The sequence below is a fragment of the Haliaeetus albicilla genome, chromosome 26, assembly GCF_947461875.1.
Source record: "Haliaeetus albicilla chromosome 26, bHalAlb1.1, whole genome shotgun sequence".
Taxonomy (NCBI): Eukaryota; Metazoa; Chordata; class Aves; order Accipitriformes; family Accipitridae; genus Haliaeetus; species Haliaeetus albicilla.
Window position 1 is genome coordinate 10,588,548 of NC_091508.1, and position 22,777 is coordinate 10,611,324.

General features: G+C 45.7%; 1 protein-coding gene across 4 annotated transcripts in view; it reads right to left on the reverse strand.

The window, feature by feature from the left end:
• Positions 1-1,232: 1,232 nt before the first annotated feature.
• RABL6 (RAB, member RAS oncogene family like 6) overlaps positions 1,233-22,777 on the reverse strand; it is a 61,059-nt gene continuing 39,514 nt past the window's right edge. For all 4 annotated transcript variants that reach the window (XM_069771101.1, XM_069771099.1, XM_069771100.1 and 1 more), the window contains 7 exons: positions 22,131-22,489; positions 19,731-19,896; positions 8,851-9,069; positions 7,831-8,179; positions 5,822-5,993; positions 4,000-4,049; positions 1,233-3,383 (listed from right to left, as the gene is read on the reverse strand). In XM_069771101.1, the coding sequence (XP_069627202.1) occupies positions 3,180-3,383; positions 4,000-4,049; positions 5,822-5,993; positions 7,831-8,179; positions 8,851-9,069; positions 19,731-19,896; positions 22,131-22,489 (1,519 nt within the window). In that variant the 3' untranslated portion in view covers positions 1,233-3,179. The remainder of the gene's footprint in view (positions 3,384-3,999; positions 4,050-5,821; positions 5,994-7,830; positions 8,180-8,850; positions 9,070-19,730; positions 19,897-22,130; positions 22,490-22,777) is intronic.

Below are 22,777 nucleotides of genomic sequence, written 5' to 3' on the forward strand. Positions count from 1 at the left end.
GCTCTGGCTTCAAACTGGCACAGTGGAAGCCAAGACGCAATCGTATAGTGGCTGAGGGCCCTGTGGATCTCAAACACCCAGCGGTGTGGAGGCAGGGGAACAGGCAATACGGCTTTCAGGCATGTGCCTCCAGCAGCAGCCCCCCAAGGACAGGGCTCCCCTTGCTGTGCTTGGGAACCAGGCCCAGCAGGCAGGCTACAAATGCAGTGATAAATCTGCACTTCTCCCTGCTGCTGCTCTAAACCAACTGAGACCTTGTACTGCATGCAGCTCTGGCCAGCATTAACTGCAAGAAATTGCAGCTCCTCAGCCTCAAGCTCTTGATTTTCTTTGGATGACTCATAAACCCAAAAGCAAATACACTGGTACCTCTAGAGATGCTCACAGGAACTGTTTATATCGATGTGATCCTGCAGAAGCTTCCCCATAATGACAGGCACATACACATTCTTCTTATATTTAGCTTATTTGAAAGACTGGGTATGGGAGACCCCAGCTCAGACAAGCTCTATTTCTTTGTCCTTTCACTCACACTTGCTGGCACTGGGTTATACCTCATGCTGTAGCCCTAACTGGTTCAGCATTCTTTGCTGCTGTTCCCTTCCATGCTCCCACTTCACCCACAGGGTGAGATTTTTCTGGCCTTGCTGCCAAAGCGAAAACATGCCACACACCCTCCTGGGGCTCTAATGTAAGTAAAGAGAACTCTCGCATCTGCTTTTCTCTTTTAAAGGAGTATTTTGGAACACAATGACTCATCTTTGCTTGTTTTTGTCTCAGCTCCTTGTGCTGACAAGGAACATGAGCTGCAGGGAGTGTAAAGGCTCCTACAGTGGTCAAATCTGGCCCAGGTGAAAGACAAACCAATGCCAACATCAATGTTTCCAGGGGACTCAGCGCCTGTACAGCCTTCTGCTAACGAAAAGCTGTGTTCACAAGTAAGCAGAGCTGAACAAAAATGCTATCTCCCTTATGCTGCGTGAAATGACAGCGCTCTCAGGACAAATTTCAGTTTTGGGGAAAGAACTCATGGTTTTTATGTTCAACTGTGGTTTGTTTGGGTTTTTTTTAAATGATTTTTAATTTAGCACCCTGTTTCATGAAGTGTAAGAATGCAACAGCATGAGGAAGGGGCAGCAGGATGTCCTTCTGTGAAACAGTCCTGGAAGGACACACAGCTCCTGAGCCCAGGCAAACATGCTTGTGGTGGAGAAGACGACGTGCAGAGGCAGTTGTACAACAGAGCTTTATAGTCAGAATGGATTGTACCAGGTTTTTTCAATGCAAAATGGAACATGACCCAAAATCTTCACAGAACAGAAGTGCTTTCAGGAATGCAGCCAGCTGAAGCTCAAACACCTGCCTGCCTTTTCACACGGGAGGCCACAAACCGGTCATGTCCCAATCCACTTTTTCCTCCCCAGACGTGCAAAGTTTGAACTGTCCCATGCAATTTCCCTACAGTGTCATGTGAAATGTGGTAATGCTCAGAGAAGTAGGCAAATGCTAATGGCAAACAGATGTGAAAAATATACTGCTCATGCAGCAAAGAACCCAGTTTGCTTTATAGGGAAACAGTTACAAGTGCATTTTGGGGGCTGGGGGAAAGAAAAAGAAAAATGGAGCAGGTAACTGCCTCCTGGTCAAGACAACTCTGGAGTAGATAATGGATCAAAAGAACTCCTTGCTTTATATGCATGTAGAAGGAAACTCCAGTTTGGATTTCATGGTTGACATTTTACAACAAAAAGGGGAGAGGGAGAACAAAACCAAACCTCAAATCAACCTGCAAGCAACAGGGTAATGTAATGCACAGAACCTGGAGGGAGCTTCACTGTCTGAGCTGTGAAAGGGACACCAGAACCAAACCAGAAGGGCATATGGAGAACTAAAAAGCTCCATCAAACACAGGGGCTGCTCACTGAGACACAGGCAAGTGTGAAGGGCTGGCCTGTAGTGCGCATCCAATGGCAACCAATGCTGCTGAGCAAGTACCAAGCCATGGGTTTAAGTTCAAAGCAAAAATTAAAAGGCTTCCCAAACTCATGGGATAGGAGGAGGCTCTCCACTTGGGGCAGGGAAAGGCAGCATGTTGGCTGCTGGGAGGCTTGGCCCAGTAAACACGGCTGCAGTATCGATAGAAGCTGGACCAGGAAGGATGCTGTCTGAGCTACAGTGGTTGTCCCTCTCAGTGTAGAGAGGCAGCCGGTGTTTTACAGCATGACTGTAAAATGCCTGAGAAGCAAATGCCTTGCCATGCTAACATTTCCCTGTAGACAGTTCTGAAGCTCTGGATATCTTCATTTCCACATGAGAGTCATGTCCCTGAGAGGTACCGAAGGGAGGGGATTCTAGTATATGCAAAATCAAGGGTGGGAAATGCAGAAAAGCACTGATTTTTCTCTCTCTTTCAGGTTAGCTTTGCACTTTGCATTGTTTTCCCAAACTGCATAGCAGCTTACGTGTAGTGTCTGAGACACTGGGGCCACGGAAATCAATGGGGCTTCATGAATTCCAACAGCAGCACCAGTGAGTGCTAATTAAGCTGCTGTGCAGAAAGGTCCCATTCAAAGGACTCCAAAATCACACACACTCTCTCTCACTTTGGCCCTGTGGCCGCTGTTTTAGAGAGCTGTACCATAGCATGACCTGCTTGATTTAAAGCTCATCAACTGCTGGGTGGAGCAATGGCCAATACCACCTTTCTCATTAAAAAAATAGGAAGGATAAAAAGTTAAAGACTTGAGACAGGCGAGCACGATGCATTCATGCGGCATGTTTTGTTGCACTCCTCTTAACAAGACAGGAATTTCAGGTGTGCAAGAGTGGAATATAGCAGAGGCAGAGCAGGAGACAGGTCCCCTTTGCCTCCCACACCCTGCCAGCTACCCGACAGGGCGTCTCTGGAAGGAGAAAAACAACAGCCTGGAAGTGGGCCTGGGAACTGTGCCCTGAACCTTCCCCTTACTCAAGTACATCTCAGCTAGGTTTACTTTGTGTAACAAATGCACCAGAACAGCACACGCAGATGTAAAGCTTTTCTTTTGCCAACTCTGTTTTGAGACAATATATGGCAAATGGCCAAAGCTTTACACATCTGCACCTGTCCTGGTGTGACTCGTAAGAAAAGATGGAGACAGCCACGATAGAAGAGTCCGCTGCATGTACATGCAGCCAGCCTACAGCTCCTCATAGTCCCCGCCTCCTCGTGGCTTGCTCATGCTGGCTCCTCCTCCTCCAAGAAAAGCCTCAAGTTCATCTATCTCGCTGTTTTTCTCCTTGCTCTTCTTTTTCTTTTTCTTTTTCTCTTTCTCCTCTTTGCTCTCCTCCTTCTCTTTGCTCTTCTTGTGTTTGCTCTTCTTTTTCACAGACTTCTCCTCTTCCTGCAAAATGAGAAAATTTTTATTAGTAAACCCTCTGAGCATGCCAGTAACCCAGCATATATCACCCTGAAACTTGGCTCCGACAGGAACCTTACTGAGAGTGAAGCATCTACTACCAAGGCTGGCTTGGAGTTAATTCCAGAAGACCCTTCTGTGAGATTGGACAGAAGAGAGGAAAGACCATCTGGTTTATACATAGTAGTGGTCCATCAGGCAGTTTGTGCCTGACAATACCACAGTACTGGACAGGCAGAAATGTCAAAGACAAAGCCTCCTGCAGACTTCCCTTGCTGCCTCTGAGATTAGGTCTGTCGGGGACCCCCATCTGCTTGGAAAAAGTCACGGTGCTATCAACAGACTCAACCCAGCAGAGATGCACTGCTCTATTTAATCCTATATTTTATAAACTCGAACACTGCCTTTTCAAAATTCAACTGTTCTAAAAGCTTGCTTTTAAGCTTAATGTTGTCTGCAGAGCCTGGGAGGCACAGATCTGGCTGTAGGATGTGAGAATGGAAGGAAGTCCACCAGGTACAGAGAGTACACTGTAGAAGGCCACCCCTCTCCTTGGCTGGTAGATAATATGGCAGATCAGCTCTGAATAATTAAATAGTACCTCTTTGCTCTTCTTTTTCTTCTTCTTTTTCTCCTTAGAAGGTTGCTTATCTGTTCAAACAAAAAACCCCAACATTGTTTTTAATCAATTTAAACAATAAGAGATGCAATTCTGTCCTGTCCCAGTTTCCAAGAATAAAATATTCCATCCTGGAGCCACGTGTAAAGGCAATCCCAACATCTCAGGACAAACTGAGCCCCTTTAGAAACCAACACAGGCCCCAGCAGTCACACCCTAACTTAACCATATACATCTAGTTTAATTATGAGCATTATATTATCTATATCATTCTGTGTTATGAACACTGACCTGGGTGTTCACTGTATTACAGCTACTAAGAAACAAATATAGAGACCAGCTCTACAAACTGGTCCAAAGGCCAAATTGGGGACCAGATTATTATTTCCACAACTGAAGAAGAGCTCCTGGGAACAATTTTCCTCTGACTACTAAATACTTGAAGGCAGATGGAAATCCTACCAGGCATGGTTTGTGCTTCTGTGAGTTGAGCTAGTAATGGAAGGACCATTCAGGACATGGTGTCAACAGACGGGAGCACCCTGACAGGCTAGTACTCACTGTTGTTTGAACTGTGTATGGAAATTATATCACCACGAGGCCAAAGCATCAGCGCTGCAGCCCTGCTCTACAGGGGTGGCTACTTTTCATGGTATCAAATGAGTCCCAGAGTCCATCACTGTCAAAACATTTGTCCCAAGTTATTGTGGCTGATGACTTGGCTGCTGATTTGACTGCTGAATGTCCACTGCCTTTGCACAAAACTTCTTGAACAGGAGAGTATATACTTGGCTGCTTCTCAGGAGGCTTTATAACTGCACCATGTTTCACATGTGGTATTCAGTTGTCAGTCTTACCTACACACTGTTTTTTCCTCAGCTGATCTGTAAATACAAGTCAGCCATAGAGAAGTCTAATTGCTCGTCAAGCTCCAACTGACTGACTACCAAGATAGGTTTTTATATTTATCCCAGAAAGAAGAGATAGGAGGAACCCACGTTGAATTATTAAAGATGCTAAACTGAAGCTAAATTATTGACCTGGGCCTCTGCAGATGCACTTCTAGCTATTTCAAGCTGTGCTGTTCAGCAATTCAAAGCGACAAGCCGATGAAGCCATCGCAGCCTGTGACACCTTGCTTACACTTTTGAAATAGCTATTCAAAGGCATCTCTCTCTGGTACTGCTTACAGCTTTTCCCCCTTTTAAGTCTTTAACTTCCCATCTTTTGTGGTGACATCAGGGGCAGATCTATAGGAAGTTGCTTTGCAGTAATGCCAAGACAGCAGAAATTATTTGCACAAGTAAGATTTGTTCCCTCAGGGAATGGGGTGTGGGGGGGGAAGCCCGAGGAATGCTTAGGTTGTGATCAGAACCCCACCCCACCTTTCCCCAAAATAGAAGAGCAAATTGGCAGGGTATGTCAGAGCATTTTGCTCAAGTTGATCCAAATTCTTGAGGGGGTGGACACTGTAATGCTGAACACCACTTCCCAGGGATGCAAGGCTAAGCAGGAAGCCTAAACAGAAGCAGCGTGTGAAAGGTGTGCTCCTGCTTCCAGCTGGGACAAAAATAATACATGGCTGATGCCGCAGACGAGCAAAGTTGACCCCACCCCCATGGAGAAAAACTTAGTTATTTATGCTGTGTTAAACCACATTAAAGACTCACACAGGGCACTGCATGAAGTTACAGGGTATTTTATTTAGTGCAAATTGGTTTGCTTACACCCTGGAACCATTTTGGAAAAACCAGATGCCTGACAAACAAAATCAGCAAGAGTGAAAATAAAGTGTGACCTTTACCTTCCTCACTGCTCTCCTTGGGACCAGTTCCTTCCAAACCCAAACCAAAGAGATCTGAGTCATTTTTCAGTTTAAAGGAGTGGACTGTTGATTTCACAGGTTGGGGTGGCTTTGTCAATGAGGTATCGTCATCAGATATTTCAGAGAGATCTTCCCGGACTGGGAATTCATCCTAGAGACAAGAAAAGGCAGACAACACCAACAAATCTTTCAACCAAAATCTCTAAGCATTTTGTACACAAAGACGTCAGATGTCAGCAGGTGGGGAGGAGGGAAGAAAATGGTAGCTGAACTGAGCTGTTACTGTCTGGAAATCAATGTCCTTGATCTTATAAGCTCTATCTGTTTCTTGCCTCAGTAAAATGCCTCAGTAGTGCTGGTACTAGAAAGTGTGCTCTGGTAACTTAACATTCATGCTTAACATTCCCTGAGGTAAAGGGATTAAACGAGACCTTCAACTGTGTTAGCTTAACAGCATCAGCCTCTAACTGCCCTGGAGAGGCACCTCTGTTTTGGGGAAAATCTAAAAGGCTGAAAACTCACCTCCAGACCTGACAGACAAAACCTTTTTTCTGTGTAGCTCTGCGGGGTCTCATGTACCAGAGCAACATGCAGCAGGGCCAAGGAAGCGGTCTGTGTTTGCAGAGTAATTCCCTTCATCGAGTCAAAAGAAAATGTGCTCCCAGGGCAAATTTGCCCCTTCAGTGTGGGCCAAAAACCAGGATGCTGCAGAGACTGGATATCACCCCAAAATCCTCTGTCTCTGCATGATGGGAATGGAAATGAAGTTTAATGATCTTCTGATACCTGCCAACTGATCCTCTTCAGAATTTGTTAACCATCCTTTCTTTATATCCTCCCTACTGACCAAACACGGCCTCGCTCTGCTGTTGATCTAGGCAATGCCCCCCTCCTCCTTGCTAATGGTGGTGTTTTTACTGCTTTGCCTGACCAGTAAACCTTGTAGTTGAAAAGCATTGACAAGTTGTGGGGCATCTCCCTGACACTGTTGCAATGGCAAGCTCCCTCACAAATCCCATCTCTCATCATCACATGCTAAGAGAAGTAAACTTGCTCTAAATACTTTTGCTTTCACATTAAAGTGCCAAGAAAAGCAGGTACTGAAAATGCTAAACGAATGGAAAATTACTTAATAAACAGCATGGCACATGGGCAAGGTCAAAGAAACTAGGACAACCGACCTTTCTGCAGGATTCTGGAATGATGCAAACACAGAAAACGCTCCTGAACACCAGCTAACCCAGACACCAGGAGTACCCCTGAACAGCAATTGCCCATCCCAAATCACGGTTAGCAGTTTCTAGAGATTGCTCTGCTGGCTGTGAGTACAGATCACTGAAATCAGGGATATCTAGAGCCACAGCAGCAAGTTCCTACCAGCCTAGAGAAGATACTTGTCTTTTCTCCATCTTTAATACACGACAGGGGCAGAGGGGACTCCTGCTGCACTGTGTGTTTGAGCAGACACCTGCAGGCAGCACTAAGCAGCTGCCCATGTGCTGAACGTCACAGAGACATTATAGCTAACCCAGCTATACTGCAAAGTCCTCCTCAGGCAGATTTTCCTACTTCAGTAAAAAGCTTTGCCAAGCAAATTTTGTTATGGCCTTCTAATTGCTGGATTGACTGTTGGGACCTCACTCTCTCTGGCATGCATACGCTTCTACATGTTAAACTTCGGGTGAAAAAACATTAGCTTTGTATTTTATACCTTCCACACTACTGGACTGACTGCATTTGGGACCTACTGAGAATAAACAGCACATTAAAACCCATAAGCACAAACCTTGTTGCCGTGTGTGGCTTCAACAATCAGAGCATTAGTGGGTTTGTGCTTATATCAATCTCTTCAGGTTGCTTAGCACCTGACTTGCTGCGACTGCTGCTGAGAGATGGGACAGCAGATGAAAGCCCTGCTCAGTGAGATGCCTCAACACTTCCAAGTTCAGCTTCGCAGCAGCGCACAGCGATTCATGCATATTATTTACCATTTTCTTCTTCTGGCTGTCAGAATCCTCACTTTCGAAGTCTGGGTCATCCATTACAAATGAGAGCATCTGAGTAGCTATTGGTCCCTCTTGATCACTGTCAGACTCCTCAGGCTTTTCCTCTTTGACCACTTTCTGCTTGAGAGCATGTCCTTTGCTTTGGGAAGTGGTCTTTGGCGCCTGGACTGTTGCTGGGGTGGTGGCAGCAGCAGCAGGCAGGCTAGCGTGGACCTTGCTGCTGCTGTTTCTTTCAGACCCAGAACGTGGAGGTAAACTGTCAGGAGGTTTCAGGTCAGTTGCTTTGGTCAAAATTGCTTCACTCTGTGGTTTCAGAGAATTTCTGGAAGACCTGAGAAAAAAAAAAAAGTTGTCAGAGCCTGTCCACTCCCCTTGTGTGAAGCAAAGCACAATGACCAATTAATAGCTGAGCCTGCCTCAAGTGCTGCAATGTGCATCTCAACAGGAAAGGTAGTTCATCCTGGGGGCAGGGTGGTCAAACACATAGCACTCAGAGGCTGAAGATAACCCTTGTATCTGTGTGGACGCTGATGCACAGATGCCTGCACCAGCAGGCCACAGCTGACTCTCACGCACAGGATGTAGTATGTGAAGAACATGATCCAGTTCATCATTCTCCAGCACAGGGTGTGGTGAATGACTTCCACTCCCTTCACCACAAGACTCTACTCCTCTGTCCTCCTCACACTGCTACAAACAGACATTCAGGCACTCAGTTACCGTCTCTTGTTCAAACTTGAGAAGAAGGCTGGGCCATTCCCAAGCAGAAACATACCAGTGACCACAGGAGCACAGTGCTCAAAGGCATGCTGCCTAGGTGCAGTGCAGAAAACACTGTGTAAAGCAGTCACACCTAAAGTAAATACAGCCCCAGCTTACAGTTGAAGGAACAGGCTGAAGGAACACCAAGACTTCCCAGAGGGTGCAGAGAAGTCAGTGGTAGGACTGAGAAGAGGCCCAAGCTTGCCAGCACAACCCCACACTTCAGGCTGTGCTTCATACCTTTTTTTTTCCTGCTCCATGTCGATGTCTTCATCAGGTATGAGTACAACCTTAGAGTCCTTCACCTCTTCCTCTTCCTCCTCCTCACTGGAGAGGGTGACGTTCTTGCTGGGCACCCGTTCTGCTGCCAACAAAGGTTTGCTGGGGATTTTGTCATCCAGATCCAGGTCATCTTGGAAACCTGCCACCATGGGGTTCCCCCCAGGCACCTCTCCATCACTGCAAAATAGACAATGATCAGACACAGCACCACCAGGATGTGCTAGGACAGACATGACTCCCCTTGAAAGCAGACTGCCGCTTGCCTGGCTCTTCCGGTCAACATCCCTCAGCCCAGGGCAGGAGCACTGCCAGCCTTCCCCCTGCACACTGCCCAGCTGCTACGCTGTTCAGGCTGGACCCGCTCCCTGCAGGCTGCAGTGGTGGCACAAACCCTGTACAAAATAGGCTGCGGAAGGATGCATCACACAGTGGCTGCTACCACTCAAGCTAAAAATAAGTGGCTGCAAAAGGTGAGCCTCAGTGCTACAGAGCAGTCTGTTGCTTCAGCTCTATCAGAACATCTCCAGTCCAACATGCAAGGATCAGTCAATTAAACCATGGGAACTGTTTGCCTTAATCCCCACATTTTGTAATTAAACCTCATCACATACTGCCACGACTATGGGAATTCACTTGCAGCTATTAGCCTCCTGCAATTATTTCTGTTTCTCTGGTGCTCCCTGAAGCAGGCAGCTACCCAGACACCATAACCATGCTTTAACATTCCCCAAATTAAATTAACCTAAGGACACACTTCTAGAGCTAGGAGTTTGTCAGACTCCCTGGATGTAACACAGTTATGTGTTCAGAGGCATCTTGATAGAGAGCTTTGCAGCTGAAATTACCAGCTGAGGATTCTTGTCTGATTGTCCCCAGGACTCAACAATTTAATACTTTCTGAAGGATTTGCTCTTGTCAGGATTACAGATATTTTTCCAAGCCTTGGCTGATGAGCTTTTGCATCACCTCTCCTCATTCTATTTGCTTTATCTGCAACGGATACCCAGCTCCTTCTTGATAACCTACCATACACAAGTCACTGTCCTTTTAATGACTCGATATGGATTGTACAAACACAGCCTTCATTTTTACGCAGAGACAAAAAAAAAGATTATAGCTTGCAACTGATTAGATTTTAGAGGCATAAAAGGAATCACAAAAACCTAAAATCCTTAATCTGGAAGAAGGTGGTGTTCCCAGTCACCAGCACACGGCCAGCACTGGCAGAGACAGCAGAGGATGGTGGGCTGATGGGATGGAAAATGCCGAGGCCCTAACACAGTCTGGATGATTGTACTACTCACTCACTCAGGCTCTTCTTATGGCTAGTTACTGGTTTACAAGTTAGTTTTAAAGAATTAATACATCTGCCAACAGATAATGGAGTCATTTATGACATATGGGACACCACGCTTATGACAACCAGTGCAGCACATTGAGAGTGATTACAACCAATGCTTGTCTGGGTTAGAGTGCTAAGATCAGGGCCCATATCCGCTCCCTCTTTCTGCCTTTGGTGTGGATCCCTCTGCTTTCAGGACTCACAAGGCAGCTCCCAGATAAGCAGAGACAGGCTGCTGAAGAGCCCCTTCATCAATAACACTGCTGCTCTCATACCGAGCCAGAAAGGAGGCACACAGCCCGTCCCACACAAAGGAGAAGAAAACTGGTGCCCAAAACAGCCTCCAAGGCTGGAGAAATTACAAGTGAGCAATTTCTGAGGTCTGTGAAGCACTGGCAGGGTTTCGTCTTGAAATGCGCTGAAAAGAAAATGGAGTTGCATCCTAAAAATGGCAGGGTATTATTCTGAACTAGTGACACTGCATTTCTTTAACACGTCACTGCTCTATTAAGCATGGGGAATCTTCAGAGATTGCTGCCTTCTACTGCACACCATACAAGACTTGCAGCCTTTAAAGCATTAAGAACAGAACATCCACATGTGTACACACACCTGCACAAAGTGGGTCATCTCCCTTTGCAGTGAACACACTGCCTCCATCTATAACTTCCACACAAATCGCTGAGTGACAGCTTAAGAGCAAAGCAGTGGAGTGAATATACGTCAGGAAAATCACTGCTGCAGTATAAACAAGGTCTGACAATGCAAAATTAGTATCAGCTTGTGGTCCTGAGGTTCCAGCTGGAAGGAATTCAGAGCACGCAAAAACAAGCACATCGCACTACAGTCTCCAACACTTGATACGCTGCCAAGCCTGCCTTACTGTTGAGCCAAAGTGTTTGCAGGCGCAGGTACCCACCAAAAATGCCTACGCTTGCCGAGGTCTGCGTCTGAGCTACTGATCAAAGAGCATGTCGGGGTTTCCTCAGTGAGCCCTCCGTTGTATACACAGAATGGCTGCTGGTGATGAAACAAATCCTGCTGCAACCTGAGCACAAGGTCTCAAACCTGGATCAACTGTGTTCCACTAGCCCTGCCGTGTGGCCAGTGGAGCCAGCCCCACGGGCAGTCCGCGGAATCCTCTTGCCACATCAGTTTTGGGGGCTAGAGAAAGACGAAAAACCCAAACTCTAATAAAGCAGATAAGCTAAGGGAATCACACACCCCAGGATGAGCCTGCATGGCTGTATTCTAGGAGATGGGAGCCTTCTACTGTGAACCAGTGTCCTCAGCTTCTCTCACTTGGTCTAGTGCAGCTGGGTACCACTATATAAGTAACAGATGCCATAAAAGCACAGAACCAGTTCAAAGCCCTTCAGATGTAAGGACAAGGAAATCTAATGAATGTTTTAGATAAATGCCTAGTGATGTTGAGAAGACAGAAGAGGAATAGTTAGGTGCAGCATAAACTCACTTTGAGATACCTACAGCCCACCCATGGACCTAGACAAGCCTGACCCAGCAGGAGGGAAGAGGGGAGCCTATTTGGAGCCAGACTAGCTCCTCCAGTGCAGTCACATAACACACTGGCTCAGGGCATCAGGCTAAAGAGCAGGACATTAAGTCCTGAAACAGCAAACCGGGAGATTGAACTGCCTTCCTAATTAACCGGTAAAGAAACTGATTTGGGGAGTTCTTTTTATTGCAAGCTAGAGAACCATAACACGCCATTAAACAAAACCCAGGGCTCCATTAATCTCTGTAGATCTGCGCTGGGATTTAGCTATAGCAACACTGAGAGACATCAGTAAGTGCTGAAAGTCTCAGCAGCTGTCTGATCTTTGGGCAAGAATAGCCTTGTTCCACAGGCACGAGCGCATTCCTCAATGATAGCACACTTAAGAAAAAGAAGTGTTTTTTTCTAACATTACTGCTCCATGTCAACTCTTGCTCCATTGTTTAGAGATGTTATGGAGTAGGGAATGGGAGAAGTTCACACGACACCATCGCAAAAAAATCAAGAATTCCCTATGTCATCAAAACGGACAAGAAATACCAGATTTACAGCCTCTTTCTGAAGCTCAGAAAAGCAAACAAGTTCTTACAAATGGAAGCAAACACACCCCTGAGTTCAGGAAGCAGTTCAGTTGTACAGCATAACATCCTGCTCCAACAACGAGAACAAGACCTTGCCCTCTTCCCCAAGGAGTTGTCCTCTAAGTGAGAGAGCAGCTGGAGTGCATGAAGCTCTGCCTGGGGATGGATGAGGAGCCAACTGAGAGCTTATGGGTTAGGATTCAAGAGAGGACAGGTAAAGGTGACACTATAGTGGGTGTCTGTTACAGGCTGCCTCACCAGGAAAAACAAGTGGATCAGGCCCTCTATAAAAGGATAGGAACAGCCTCATGTTCGCAGGCCCTGGTGCTCGTGGACTTCAGCCACCCCCATATCTGCTGGATAGATAAGACAGCAAGGTGTAAGCAATCCAGGAGTTTCCTGGAGTGCATTGATAACTTCCTCCTCTGAGTGATAGAGGAGCCAATGAGGACAGGTGCTCTCCTGGACCTCATACCCACAAAAAATGAGGGGCTTGTTGGGAAGGTGAAAGTCAAAGGCAGCCTTGATGGAGTTCAGGATCCTGAGGGCAGGGAGGAGGGTAAAAAGCAAGCTGGACTTCAGGTGAGCAGATTTTGGCCTCTTCAAAGATTTCCCTAGAAGACTCCTATGAGATAAGTCCCTGGAGGGAAGAAGGGCTCAAGAAAGCTGGTTAACATTCAAGGATCACCTCCTCCAAGCTCAACAGCAGTCCATCTCAATGTATAAGGAGCCAGGCAAAAATGCTAGGAGGCCTGCACGGATGAACAAGGAGCTCCTGGACGAACTCAAACACAAAAAGGAAGCATACAGGGGGTGGAGGCAAGAACGGGTAACCTGGGAGGAATACAGAGACACTGTCCAAGCATCCAGGGATAAAGTAGGAAAGCTAAAGCCTAAAGGGAATTGAATCTGGCCAGGGATGTCAAGGACAACAAGAAGGGCTTCTATAAGTACATAGGTGACAAAAGGAAGACTAGGGAAAATGTGGGCACATTGCTCAATAAGAAGGGGGACCTGGTTACACAGGCCGTGGAAAAGGCTGAAGTACTGAATGCCTTCTTTGCCTCAGTCTTTACTAGCAAGACAGGTCTTCAGGAATCCCAGGTCTCAGACATGAGGGGGATTATGTGGAGCAAGGAAGATGCACCCTTGGTGGAAGAGGATCAGATCAGGGATCCCGGACAAAGCAAAACTGGACATACTTAAGTCCATGGGCCCTGATGGGGTGCACCCACGAGTGCTGAGGGAGCTGGCAGATGTCATTGCGAGGCCACTCTTGATAATCTTTGATCAATTGTGGCAATTGGGAGAAGTGCCTGAAGGCTTTCCTGAAAAGGAAAGCAAATGCCGCTCCTATCTTCAAGAAGGGCAAGAAGGACGACCCAGGTAACTACAGCCCAGTCAGCCTCACCTTGATCCCTGAGAAGGTGATGGAGAAGCTAATCCTGCAAACTATTTCCAGGCACATGAATGAACAGAAAATCATCAGAGTAGTCTGCATGGATTTACCAAGGGCAAGTCATGCTTGATCAACTCGATAAAAGTCTATGATGCAATAACTGTCCTGGTAGGTGAGAAGAGCAGTGGATACCTGGACTTCAGTAAGGTCTTTGACACTGTCTCCTATAAGATCCTCCTAGGGAAGCTGTTGATATACAGGCTGGATGAGCAGACAGTGAGATGAATTGAAAACTGGCTGAATGGGTGGGCCCAGAGGGTGGTGAACAGTGGCATGAACTCTAGTTGGAGGCCAGTAACTAGTGGTATACCCCAGGGATCAATACGGGACCTAGTCCTGTTTATCATCTTCATTAATGATCTGGATGATGGTGCAGGGTTAACCCTCAGCAAGTTTGCAGATGACACCAAACTGGGAGGAGTGACTGATGCACAGAGGGCCATGCTGCCACCCAGAGGGACCTTGTCAGGCTGGAGAAATGGGCTGACAGGAACCTCCTGAAGTTCAACAAGGGGAAGTGCAAAGTCCTGTACCTGGGGAGGAACAACCCCATGCATCAATACATGCTGGGGGCCACCCAGCTGGAAAGCAGCTTGGCAGAAAAGGGCCTGGGGGTCCTGGTGGACGCCAAGTTGAACATAAGTCAGCAAGGTGCCCCTGCCTCAAAGAAGGCTAATGGTATCCTGAGCTGCATTAGGCAAAGTATAGCCAGCTGGTCGAAGGAGGTGATCCTTCCCCTCTGCTCAGCACTGGTGAGGCCACACCTGGAGTGCTGTGTCCAGTTCTGGGTGTTCCTCAGTACAAGAGGGACATGGGTATACCAGAGAGAGTCCATTGAAGGGCAACAAAGGTGCTTAAGTGACTGGAGCTTATCTCACATGAGGAAAGGTTCTCTCACATGAGAGCTGGGACTGCTCAGCCTAGAGAAGAGAAGGCTTGGGGGGACCTTATCAATGTATTTAAATACCCGAAGGAGAGTGCAAAGAAGACGGAGCCAGGCTCTTTTCAGTGCTGCCCAATGACAGGACAAGAGGCAAGGGGCAGAAACTGAAACACAGGAGGTTCCCTATGAACATTAGGAAACACTCTTTCCACTGTGAGGGTGACCAAGCACTGGCACAGGTTGCCAGAGAGGTTGTGGAGTCTCGATCCATGGAGATACTCAAAAGCCATCTGGGCATGGTCCTGGGCAACCAGCTCTGGGTGGCCCTGGTTGAGCAGGGTGGTTGGACTCGATGACCTCCAGAGGTGCCTTCCAACATCAGCCATTCTGTGATTCTGTGAATGTTAACTATCTTTGCTTCACATGTGTAACACACTGTGCACTAAGGTGTTCTCACATGACCTAACTACAAGACTCTTGCTTATGGACAGCCAGGCAATTCCTCTTATTTGGGTAAGAGAAGTAACTTCACAAATTCTCAACACACAGCCCATTCTTCTGCCACATCTTCAATGGCTCTTCAGTTTTGGAGCTTACACTTGGTTACAGCACACCGGGAAGAAATGCTGGCAAGCTGCATAAGCTTAGCACTCAGATATCTGCTTAAAAATGTTCAGGAGACCTGAACGCATCTCTCTAGTATGTTCTCAGGCTTTGCTCCTCACTCAGATGCAAGGGGAAAACAGCTTCCAGTATTTCATTTTTTAAAACCAAAAAAATCTCCATTAGGTTTGAGTGGTTTCACAGGAGAGCTTTTGTGTTCTTTAGGTCAGAGATAAATTTCTGCAACAGCAGATTTTGCTACTACAACAACCTACTCACTGTAGTAGAAGCTGATTATTAGGGACGGTGCCTACAGAACTTTTATGTTGCTCCTGGGCACCACGGGGTTGTAATTGGCATCCTGAAGGAAATCAATTATTGCAGGTGACAGTCAGAACCACATCTACATCTCTGAATTTCAGCACATCTGGCTTATTGTGGTAGGCTCTTTTTGGCAAGAAACGGAAGGTAGAATTGCCAGACCACTGAGAAAACTGTGTGAACTACATAAGAAACCAGAGCAAGACATGGATGCCAAGCTGCAGAGAAATAATGAGCATCTGAATTTGCAGGGATGTGCTGCAAAGTCTTTTCCTAGTGAAACAGAGCTGTTCTAACTGCAGATGGTTACCACTGTCATCAAAAGATGAAGCTGTGAACAAGCATCCTCTGTGCTCTGGGAAAGCCCAAAGGTGTCTCTCTTTCTGCCACCACCAGCTCATATGCACTGGAGGGCTACCAAAACTGGGGACAGAGTGCAGAAAGGCTTCATAGCAGCCAAGAACATGACAACTCTATAACCAAGGACCAGGGCTCCTGCACCACTGTTTGATATGTTTGGCTTTTTGTATAGTTTAACACCTATTTGCTTCCAGTGACTGACATACTGGACAAGAAAAGCCTTTGTTAAACATCCAACCTCCTACCCATAGCAAGACCTGCAGCTAAAGAGCTCTAAGGGCACTCCAGGACCCAGTCCTTTGGTAAACCCCAGGCAGGTCAGGCTTGGCTGTCCTGACATTTCCTTGTTAAACACAAGAAAAATATCCCAGCTCAGCCACAGCTGCAAGCAAGACTCTTTGCAGGCCAGCATGCTTCTAGCAACCACAACTTTTTTGCCTTTCTTTCTTTCCTCCTTTTTTTTTTTTTAAATAAAACATCCACGTGTTCTATCATCACAAGGGATGATGATTCAGGCTGACCTGCATTAGACAGGCATTGAGCCTCACACACAGCGTTGATTTAAAGTTGTTGTGGTTGAACTAAAGAACACCGAATCATGACAAAGATGTCAAAAGACACAGAATCCACCACATTCACAGATGAGCTGTATCAGCATTTAATTACTCTCCTGGTTAATCCAGTGTTGATGATAAGACGCAGCAGGCAAGGACTATTCTAAGCAGAGGGATGCAAAGCCTGTGAGTACGCTTAGGTCATCTCTTAAGTGACAGTCTGCTTTCAGACAGCTTGCTGCACATCCTCTTGTCTGAGCAGCTCAGTATACACAATCCCTTTTCCCTTTTTTTGGTTAAAAACATCAAAGCCAGGAAAAGAAAAGAAAAGGAAAAAGAAAAAAGAAAAGGAAAAAGAAAAGGAAAAAGAAAAGGAAAGAAAAAAGGAAAGAAAAAAGGAAAGAAAAAAGGAAAGAAAAAAGGAAAGAAAAAAGGAAAGAAAAAAGGAAAGAAAAAAGGAAAGAAAAAAGGAAAGAAAAAAGGAAAGAAAAAAGGAAAGAAAAAAGGAAAGAAAAAAGGAAAGAAAAAAGGAAAGAAAAAAGGAAAGAAAAAAGGAAAGAAAAAAGGAAAGAAAAAAGGAAAGAAAAAAGGAAAGAAAAAAGGAAAGAAAAAAGGAAAGAAAAAAGGAAAGAAAAAAGGAAAGAAAAAAGGAAAGAAAAAAGGAAAGAAAAAAGGAAAGAAAAAAGGAAAGAAAAAAGGAAAGAAAAAAGGAAAGAAAAAAGGAAAGAAAAAAGGAAAGAAAAAAGGAAAGAAAAAAGGAAAGAAAAAAGGAAAGAAAAAAGGAAAGAAAAAAGGAAAGAAAAAAGGAAAGAAAAAAGGAAAGAAAAAAGGAAAGAAAAAAGGAAAGAAAAAAGGAAAGAAAAAAGGAAAGAAAAAAGGAAAGAAAAAAGGAAAGAAAAAAGGAAAGAAAAAAGGAAAGAAAAAAGGAAAGAAAAAAGGAAAGAAAAAAGGAAAGAAAAAAGGAAAGAAAAAAGGAAAGAAAAAAGGAAAGAAAAAAGGAAAGAAAAAAGGAAAGAAAAAAGGAAAGAAAAAAGGAAAGAAAAAAGGAAAGAAAAAAGGAAAGAAAAAAGGAAAGAAAAAAGGAAAGAAAAAAGGAAAGAAAAAAGGAAAGAAAAAAGGAAAGAAAAAAGGAAAGAAAAAAGGAAAGAAAAAAGGAAAGAAAAAAGGAAAGAAAAAAGGAAAGAAAAAAGGAAAGAAAAAAGGAAAGAAAAAAGGAAAGAAAAAAGGAAAGAAAAAAGGAAAGAAAAAAGGAAAGAAAAAAGGAAAGAAAAAAGGAAAGAAAAAAGGAAAGAAAAAAGGAAAGAAAAAAGGAAAGAAAAAAGGAAAGAAAAAAGGAAAGAAAAAAGGAAAGAAAAAAGGAAAGAAAAAAGGAAAGAAAAAGGAAAGAAAAGAAAAAAGAAAAGAGAAGAAAAAAGAGAAGAAAAGAAAAGAAAAGAAAAGAAAAGAGAAAATCCAGTCTACAGCATAAGCCCAGCAATCTGCCATTTGGAGGACAGAATTATAGAATCATAGAATAGTTTGGGTTGGAAAGGACCTTTAAAGGTCATCTAGTCTAACCTCCCTGCAATGAAGAGGGACATCTTCAATTAGATCATGTTGCTCAGAGCCCCATTCAACTTGACCTTGAGTGTTTCCAGGGATGGGCCATCTACCACCTCTCTTGGCAACCTGTGCCAGGGTTTTACCACCCTCATTGTAAAAAATGTCTTCCTTGTATCTAGTCTAAATCTACCCTCTTTTAGTTTAAAACCATTACCCCTTGTCCTATTGCTACAAGCCCTACTAAAAAGTCTGTCCCCATCTTTCTTGTAAGCCCCCTTTAAGTATTGAAAGGCTGCAATAAGGTCTCCACAGAGCCTTCTCTTCTCCAGGCTGAACAACCCCAACTCTCTCAGCCTTTCCTCATAGCAGAGGCGTTCCATCCCTCTGACCATTTTCATGGCCCTCCTCTGGACTCGCTCCAACAGGTCCATGTCTTTCTTGCACAGGGGACCCCAGATCTGGACGCAGTACTCCAGGTGGGGTCTCACCAGAGCAGAGGGGCAGAATCACCTCCCTTGACCTGCTGGCCACGCTTCTTTTGGTGCAGCCCAGGATACAGTTCTGGACTGCAAATACACATTGCTGGCTCATGTCCAGTTTTTCATCCACCAGTACCCCCAAGTCTCTCTCCACAGGGCTGCTCTCAATCCCTTCATCCCCCAGCCTCTTATTGATACCAGGGGCTGCCCTGACCCAGGTGCAGGACCCTGCCCGTGGCCTTGTTGAACCTCATGAGGTTCACATGGGCCCACTTCTCGAGCTTGTCCAGGTCCCTGCCCTGGATGGCATCCTGTCCCTCAGCCATGTCAACTGCATGACTCAGCTTGGTGTCATCTGCAAATTTGCTGAGCGTGCACTTGATCCCACTGTCTATGTCACTGATAAAGATATTAAACAGTACTGGTCCCAATATGGACCCCTGAGGGACACCACTCATCACTGATTTCCATCTGGACATTAAGCCATTGACCACCACTCTCTGGATATGACCATCCAGCCAATTCCTTATCCACCCAACAGTCCATTCATCAAATCTGTATCCCTCCAATTTAGAGAGAAAAAGAAAGGCATCCCCTAAGACTTTTCTGGAATCTGCAGGCAAACATGCAGTGACACTCCCAACAGCACAACCCTCTCCATCCTTCCTTCCAGAATGCCATCAAGCCATGGAGTGCCCCCAAGTGTACTCCAACAAACACAAACCCCTTATAATGCCTCAGGAATGGCAGTACCAGGCCATGAAGGAGTCTGGCCATGCTTTGGGCCTCTGCAGCAGGAAAGTATTCATTAGGCAAAACATAATATCCCTGCAAAGTGCATTCTGTTCCACAAGGAAAATATCTCCAATGTTTCAGCACATTTGGCCAGAAGGGAAATCCCTTCCTCACCCAAAGCAACCCAGTGGTTTATCACTGAGCATGAAAGCAAGACAGCAAAACCAGGAAGGTGATAACTAGCTTTTACTGCTGTTCCTCGTTCCCAGGGAGCAGTATGTATCATTAAATGGGAGACAATGAACAACTGACTATACCACAGCCAGAAAGGCTTAGGGGCAGCTAACTGCTCTCCAATCACTTTCTGAACAGTTGCAACAGGTTAGCCAGGCCCAACTCATCATTCAGACTGCACATCCAGGTATGTACCTGTCTCACCCTCCCTCCATCCTCCTTTCCTTACCTTTCACTATCAACACGGTGTTTAGTCTGTGGTTTCCCTTTGTCCTTCTGCGGGGCTGGGTCTTCTAGAAAGCTGTGGTCCAGGCTGTCATCAGGAACAAAGTCTTCCACGCTCTGTACTTTTGCAGGAGCTTCAGGGTGGGGAGGAGGAGTGGCAACAGCAGCATCTGCATGAGCAACAGTAGTTGTAAAACACAGTGTTCACCACAAGCAAGACAGAAATTTGCTTTTTACAGATCTATCCTGCCCAGGGCCTCTTCAGCACACAGACAGCAGCCATGAAGTAGGACCTCAGCTACACAGCAAGGGAGGAGGAAGCATATGAACAGGATACTCAAACCAATCCAGAATCTTGCACGAAAGCATTCACAGACCACACACAGCCGCTGTGGTTTAAGATGCACCAGGCTGACCCAGGCTCTTAAATAGTCTGAAAAACTCTCTAGCACGGCAGCTGACTCTGCTCTACAGTGAATGCTACTATACCACAGCCAGATTTCATACCTATGCTGTGTGCACTGCTCCTGTGTAATGTCCCTTCATTATTCTCCTACCTTTTCCAGACTGTTCAGTTCACCCACTCACCTCCTCTTGCTTTTTCAGCTGTAACTGTCAGAGGCAGAATTGTTCACACAGTGCTTTTAGATGCCCTGTGTAACCAAAAGCTCAAGAGCTGCTGCAAATAGAGACTTGCTTTAATATAGCTTATTTGCAGAGACACCTTTACCCATCTTCAAGGTATCAGGATGAAAACTCATGAAATGAGCATAACCAAGAAGCCTAAAGTGATTAACCTTTTCAGAATTTGCAATATTCAACCTTTTTATTCTGCCCAGACAGCACTTCACAGCTAGTCTCTTTTCTTTTGGGTGAACAAGATTTGTATTTTTTTTTCTAGATTTTGCTCTACTAGTACAACTTTCAGATCACTTTTGTGTACGAATAACACTATTACTAATATCATAGAGTAGCACTGGTGTAAGAAAAAACAAGCCAAAAGAACTACTACTACAAGACTTCAAGGGAAAGCTTAAATAGCAGCTCCCATATTTTTCAACTGCTTTCCAATTAGCTAGTCCCTACGTATGTTCCAGTAGGTGCACAGACCCTTGGCATGCTACATAAACCTAATAACACTGACATATCAGCTTTTCCTAGCTGCCTTTTGCAACCCTCCTAAAAAGCACTGTTGAGATATCAGGACTGCAGGCCACAAGCCTAAAACAGTTCTCAAGCCAAGTGACTGATTTAAAAAAAAAAAAAAAAGGAAGAAAAAAACCCCCCAAACCCCAAAGATTGTAACACTGGTAGTAGACTACTTGGGTTTTTTTCTGCATATCAATATGACACAATTTTTTTTATTGACAAGGGATTTCTAGCATTTGCTCCTCTTTGTTTGTTTGTTTGTTTCTGGGTAGGAAGAGTCAAACAAACTGAAATGGGTGTACTGTGTCATACCTGGTAACAGATTTAGGATGCAGAACATTGTGTGCAGATCTAAAACTAAAAGATTTCAACATCTGAAACTGCAAACCATGTTCCCAGCACCTCCTCCTTTCTTTGTGTGGGTGTCTCAAGAGTACTGTGAGCTCTAGGGATTGACAGTTTGAGAGGGAAGGTATTTCCAAAGGGTGATTCAAACCATGTCATGCTAATGATTTTTAGGCAGTGCCAGCTCTGCAGCTCCAGTCAGCTTCGCGAAGAAAATGAATGTGACAGGCAAATTAAGGTCCAGATCAGTAAAATTACATGCAACAAAACCCTCGATGCCTCTGCCCTACAACTTTGTCCAGCAGGGGTTTGGAATGAACGCTGTGCTACTCTGCTCCATTGTGTACAGTGCTAAGGAAGAAGTCAAGGCGAGCTGCCCTCCTCCTCAGACCATCTCTGAAGGAGCATATTTCCCCGGAGGGGAATCTGCTGCAGAGCCTGGACTTATGTGATCATTTCTGGCTGAATAACCTTTAAAACCAGCACTCCGCTGTTCTCTGTTAACACACAGGAGCCCCTTTGAGCTGCCACACTTTTGTGAAGACAGAGCTTCAAATAGCTTCTCTAACAATTTTTCTTGCTATTCAAGAACCATTTGTGCTCCTGGTGAGAAGATGACAGTTATTTTATTAGTGTCTCCTGCATGTTCACTACCTTCCTCCTGAAGCCTACCACCCAGCTGGCTGGCTGGACACAGCCCCCATCCAAGCCCACCACAGAGACAAACCAAAACACTGATCAGGAGAAAAAGAGACTGACAGCGCAGCTCTCTTTAGACACATGCTGCACACACACAGGGCCTGTGCCCTTCAGACATCTGTCTGCTCAGCCTCTCGCAGGGTAAAAATGAAAGGAAAACAGAAATGCCCATGGGTGACACCCTGCCTAGACACTGCACGCCAGCACCTACCTGGCTGGGGAGGAGAGGGGTCTGATGCAGGAGACGTCCCAAACAGACGTGAAATAATGCTGCGCTTTGGTGGTGGGACTGCAGCTGGAGGTGCTGGGGAGGCTGTAGCTGGCGGAGGCGCATGTGGCTGCTGGGCCTCGGGTGCAGGCACTGGTGAAAAAGATGGGGGGGGTTCAGGAGAGATGGTGGAGCTTGTGGAAAGCGGCTGGGGTGGCTGTGGGGTGCCAGGGCTGGAGCTGCCCGTTGATGTGGAGCTTGGAGGTACTATGGGTGACTGGGAGCCAGAGGAAGGGCTTTGCCCATTAGTTGTTAGTGGCGATGTGTGTCCTCGACTTCGGGCTTCCATCATTTCAAGGAAGCTGCAAGGAAGATAAATTGTAAATAAAAGGAATAGAGAAAACATGCTCACCAGAGCACCGAGCATGATGCTGGGCTGCTTTGGCTATGTGCTGAGCTGGGAGGGTACCGGTCTGCTTTCGGTGATGCTTCGACTCCCTGGGCCACAATCAATCTGGTTCACCCATGTGAGCTAAACTCACCTGATCTGCATTGAGGTGTGGAGAATCCCAACCTGCTTTGCACTGCAGGATGAAACCTACATTTGCACTGCTACTGGGAACTCCCTGGATAGACAGACTGTAACAACA